At 25.0% G+C, this 5543-nt stretch overlaps 1 protein-coding gene across 1 annotated transcript; it reads left to right on the top strand.

Annotated features, from left to right (window-relative positions):
- The first annotated feature begins 560 nt into the window (after positions 1-560).
- Positions 561-1918, top strand: LOC149030610 (uncharacterized). Its single transcript, XM_089178662.1, has 4 exons — positions 561-649; positions 828-1015; positions 1082-1439; positions 1540-1918. The coding sequence occupies exons 1-4, from the start codon at positions 561-563 to the stop codon at positions 1916-1918; spliced, it is 1014 nt and encodes a 337-aa protein (XP_089034788.1).
- Positions 1919-5543: the final 3625 nt, after the last annotated feature.

Here is a 5543-nt window from a genome sequence, read left to right as displayed (position 1 = left end):
TTTAAAAACTGTGTGTAAACGTGTGGTATGTAAATAATTTTTTTTTAAATGAAGAAAAAGTGTTGCCCTTGTTTGTCTAATATTTGTAAATTTATATACAATCAATAAAAAATTAAATTTAGTAAGTACAGTTAACTTTTTTTGTATGGTGTTCTGTTTAATAAATTAAAAAGTAACCAAACGTTTTACTAAACATTCTTAAATTGTTTGACTCTTAATGTAAAAAAATTAATAATTCAAAGTGACTTTAACTATAATAATATAATAAAAATAATAATCTTGATTAGATATTATAGGTAATCTTCTAAAAATCAGTTAATAACTGTATTATTATAATACTTAGAATAATACAATATGAACAAAATTTTGTACAATTTTGATATTCAAGCTTGCAAATTGTACATAAAAGTTTGTGTGTGTTAATTTCTTGTAATAACAATTTCTGCAGAATATTATCAATTTTACGCTTATGCTAGAGATTTATTTTTTTCTCGATAATAATACCGAATAATTCATTGAATAAAATTTCATTTTATTATATTTATCATTAGAGGTAAAAAATGGAGTACAACGTTCGTGATGATGCTATGCGTTTAGTTATTCGATATTTAAACTCAGAGGATGAGAAAAATGTGAAGTTAACTTGCAGGTATATTTAAGAAATATATTTTATTATTAATAATATCTTGTTTGATAATATAATCATATTTAATGAAACTAATGTTTAATTATTAGTCTTTTAATAAACTAACGATAAATCTGTTTAAATGTATTTAAATGTATTAGGAATTGTATAAATATGTCAATGATTTTTTTCTACACGTTAGGTCTTGGAATACAATTATTGATGAAGAGACCAACGTAAAAGGTCCTAAGCTTGTTACACAAGAAATAATAATAAATCGTTACAACAGGGCAGTTGCTAAAAATGAACACGTATTTGTTTCTACTGATATGAGACCGTTTTTAATTTTATGTTTTACAAACAAAAATTGCAATTCTGATATAGCAAAAAGTAAGAATGATAATTAAATAATAGAATTATTATTTTGTAAAAGATTAATTGAAAATTTTTTTTAAGGACATGTGTCTTATCTGAATCCAACTAATTGCATTTTGGTAGAATTGAAAAGAGGTATTTTTGAAGATGTTAATACAGTTTTGACGATTTTACTCCCTTCAGCATATTTTTTTACTGTAAATACTTTACATTTCGTCACAAAATGTCGAGTTCCAGCTCCGACATTACGATGGTTAGATCTCCCTTTAGTAGGACAACCACACTACGTTCCTAGATATTTCCGACAATTACATGAACTGTCAGATTGGCACAATAAAATGACTTTTGACCAAACTTTCAATAATTTTACTTTAGTTTTATTTTGCACATATTCTGATATTCCTGAGTTAATAGAGATAATTGCACATTTAAAAATTAGGTAATATATTTGATAGAAATTTTTCTATTACGTAAATAGAAATAATATTTGTATGCGTAAAATATTTATAAAAAAATTCATATTTTGTGTTTTTACATAGGTATTCATTTAATGGTCCTATTTGGGGATGTACAATAAATTCAGCTCAATTGTTTTGCAATACATCGTACAAAAGACCAGAATCTTTTCAAGTAAATTGTATACAAATTTATATAACTGGCGAAATCTTGATAAGTAATGTTTTAATTTTAAATGAACATTGTAATACCAAGGAAAAAATTCAAAAGAAATTTCAAGATTTGAAAGAGGAAATAGAATTAGAAAAATACACGATAGCTTTTATGTGCACATCTATTGCACGTTATAAAGAATTTTATGACATAGAATCAACTGCATTCAAAGAAATTTTCCCTGAAGTAAAATTGGCTCATATTTTCAGTAGAAGACCATTCTTAGCAGAGAATCTCGAAGGTTCGTAAAATTATTATTAGAAAAAAAAAATAGAATGCGTTAATATTACCTTGTTGCATAATAATATAAAAAAATAAAAACGATTTTTATATAACTTTTATTTCAGAATTTCATACGTATTTGAAGAATATCAAATCACAGGAAACAATTAATGTTACAACTTTATTATTATTTCCTTATTATAAATGAATTCATATAAATTGTGTAAATTATGTCAAAATATAATAACAATAAAAACAAAAATATAATAATATATTGTGCTTGCGATAGAAAAAAAAATATATGAAATGATAGTTTTTATAGTCACACATAATAATTTATTCAATGTTTAATCAATTAAATTATGTTAAAAAAATATGTCGAATAATAAAAGGTGATGTGAAATATACTTTCTAAGGTACATTTTGTTGAACTTAAGTTATTTCGATAGCATCAACCATTTGATTTAATTATGATAAATTAATAAATAATTCTATTGTAAGAATATAATCTATAGTTTAATCTAGTAACTTTAGTGAGTAGTCCTAATCTTATATTAGTTTCATACAAACCAAAATATTATGAGACAAGTACTGAGTAAATTTATGTAAATAATAAATGTAGTAAAAACAAAACCTACCGAATTGGATCATAAATACAGGATACAAATTTCTACCATTTAGACGAGTTCTATTTTACATAACATTAGAAAAGTCTGTAATAAACTATTAAACAAAATCTTAAACATCTAAGTAATCCTCTAATTAAGCAACGTCTTTAGTATAAAAATAATAAGTATTGTAGTAAAGTTATCTTAAAATAATGTTCTTAAGAATTTTTTGAAGAAATTCAAAACTGATTGATCAAAACTCAAACAATTATTGCTTACATACAATTATTGTTTAAAAACTGTGTGTAAACGTGTGGTATGTAAATTACAATTTTTCAAATGAAGAAAAAGTGTTGCCCTTGTTTATATAATATTTGTAAATTTATATACAATTAATAAAAAATTAAATTTAGTAAGTACAGTTAACTTTTTTTGTATGGTGTTCTGTTTAATAAATTAAAAAGTAACCAAACGTTTTACTAAACATTCTTAAATTGTTTGACTATTAATGTAAAAAAATTAATAATTTAAAGTGACGTTAACTATAATAATATAATAAAAATAATAATCTTGATTAGATATTAGGTAATCTATTAGGTAATCTTCTAAAAATCAGTTAATAACTGTATTATTATAATACTTAGAATAATACAATATGAACAAAATTTTGTACAATTTTGATATTCAAGCTTGCAAATTGTACATAAAAGTTTGTGTGTGTTAATTTCTTGTAATAACAATTTCTGCAGAATATTATCAATTTTACGCTCGTGCTAGAGATTTATTTTTTTCTCGATAATAATACCGAATAATTCATTGAATAAAATTTCATTCTATTATAATAATCATTACAGGTAAAAAATGGAGTACAATCTACGTGATGATGCTATGCGTTTAGTTGTTAAATATTTAAACATGAAGAGCTTGATTAGTGCGGCTTCTACTTGCAGGTATATTGAAAAAAATATATTTTATTATTATTAATATCTTGTGTCTGATAATATAACTATATTTAATGAAACATATGATTAATTATTGGTCTTTTAATAAACTAACGATAAATCTGTTTAAATGTATTTAAATGTATTATTAATTGTATAAATATGTCAATGATTTTTTTCTACACGTTAGGTCTTGGAATACAATTATTGATGAAGAAATCGAAATAAAATGTCCTAAGATTGTTAGACAGGAAATAATAATAAATCGTTACAACAGGGCAGTTGCTAAAAATGAACACGTATTTGTTTCTACTGATATGAGACCGTTATTACTTTTATGTTTTACCAACAAGGATTGCAATTCTAATATAGCAAAAAGTAAGAAAGATAATTAAATAATAGAATTATTATTTTGTAAAAGATTAATTGAAAATTTTTTTTAAGGACATGTGTCTTATCTGAATCCAACTAATTGCATTTTGGTAGAATTGAAAAGAGGTATTTTTGAAGATGTTAATACAGTTTTGACGATTTTTCTCCCTTCAGCATATTTTTTTACTGTAAATACTTTATATTTCGTCACAAAATGTCGAGTTCCAGCTCCGACATTACGATGGTTAGATCTCATAGGAAAATCACGACTACGTTACGTACCTGATTATTTACGAGAATTACGGGATGTGTCACATTGGTTTAATAGAGTGGGTTTTGACCAAACTTTCAATAATTTTATTTTAGTTTTATTTTGCACATATTCCGATATTCCTGAGTTAATAGAGATAATTGCACATTTAAAAATATGGTAATATATTTGATAGAAATTTTTCTACTACGTAAATAAAAATAATATTTGTATGCGTAAAATATTTATAAAAAAATTCTGTTTTTGTGTTTTTACATAGGTATCCATTAAATGGTCCTATTTGGGGATGTACAATAAATTCAGCTCAGGTATTTCGCAATACATTGTACAAACGACCAGAATCTTTTGAAGTAAATTGCATACAAATTTATATAACTGGCGAAGACTTGGCAAAAAAGGTTTTAATTTTAAATGAACATTGTAATTCCAAGGAAAAAATTCAAAAGAAATTTCAAGATTTGAAAAATGAAATAGGTTACTATAAATACTGGATAGCTTTCATGTGCACATCTGTTGCACGTTATAAAGAATTTTATGAAATAGAATCAACTGCATTCAGAGAAATTTTCCCTGAAGTAAAGTTGGCTCATATTTTCAGTAGAAGACCATTCTTAGCAAAGAATCTCGAAGGTTTGTAAAATTATTATTAGAAAAAAAAAAATTAAAATCATTTTGATTTAACTTTTATTTCAGAATTTTATACGTATTTGAAAAATATCGAACCGCACGTAGGTAATAATGTTACAACTTTATTAGTACTTCCAATAGAACTTTAAATTCATATAAACTTTAAATTTCGTCAAAATATAATAACAATAAAAACAAAAATTTAATAATATATTGTGTTTGCGATATGAAAATAAATATATTATATAAGGCCTTATTCTACTTTGACACCTTTAAAATTTAGAAATTTTTTCTATGCATTTTTCATAAGTAAATATATGTAAGAATATATAGTCAAAATTCTAGAACGATCGGAGCATTTAAAACTTTACCTTTTCAACGCTACTATCTGAGCGCGCTACTTTTAAACGGGGAGGTGAGTGGCTAAAAAATGCAACAATTTTCGAAATCCTGATATTTCGATATTATGTAGTATTTAGGGTGTATAGCAATAGACTGCCGTCAGTCAACCAGTTTCTTTTGCGATTAGCGGGGGGATGGCTTCAAAGTTGTATTAAAACCATGTATGTCGCAACAGTTTTCTGAAATCTCAAAATTGGTTTGTGAATAGTGAATTAACTAAAAAAATGATGTGGATACCGTCAGTCTTCAAAATATCATAAGGGGATGCTTTAGTAGCGCGTCAAAGTTGTGAAAAAACCATGCATGTCGCAACAGTTTTGTAAAATCTCAAAATTAGTATACAAGTTCCAAATAATAGGAAAAATCCAAAAAACATAGTCAGTCTGAATTGTTATTTAACATAAGCCGTCAGCAGTCGATACAAAAGCGCG

This window comes from Polistes dominula, unplaced genomic scaffold (assembly GCF_049000335.1).
Source record: "Polistes dominula isolate Pdom_NZ unplaced genomic scaffold, Pdom_raw_medaka contig_11, whole genome shotgun sequence".
NCBI lineage: Eukaryota > Metazoa > Arthropoda > Insecta > Hymenoptera > Vespidae > Polistes > Polistes dominula.
This window is presented reverse-complemented; position numbering and strand designations above follow the sequence as displayed.

Bases quoted from the DNA above. Each gene is read 5' to 3' on its own strand.
- LOC149030610 (XM_089178662.1), top strand. From the start codon at position 561: ATGGAGTACAACGTTCGTGATGATGCTATGCGTTTAGTTATTCGATAT. The intron at 650-827 runs GTATATTTAAGA...TCTACACGTTAG, and splicing joins AATGTGAAGTTAACTTGCAG to GTCTTGGAATACAATTATTG. The intron at 1,016-1,081 runs GTAAGAATGATA...ATTTTTTTTAAG, and splicing joins CAATTCTGATATAGCAAAAA to GACATGTGTCTTATCTGAAT.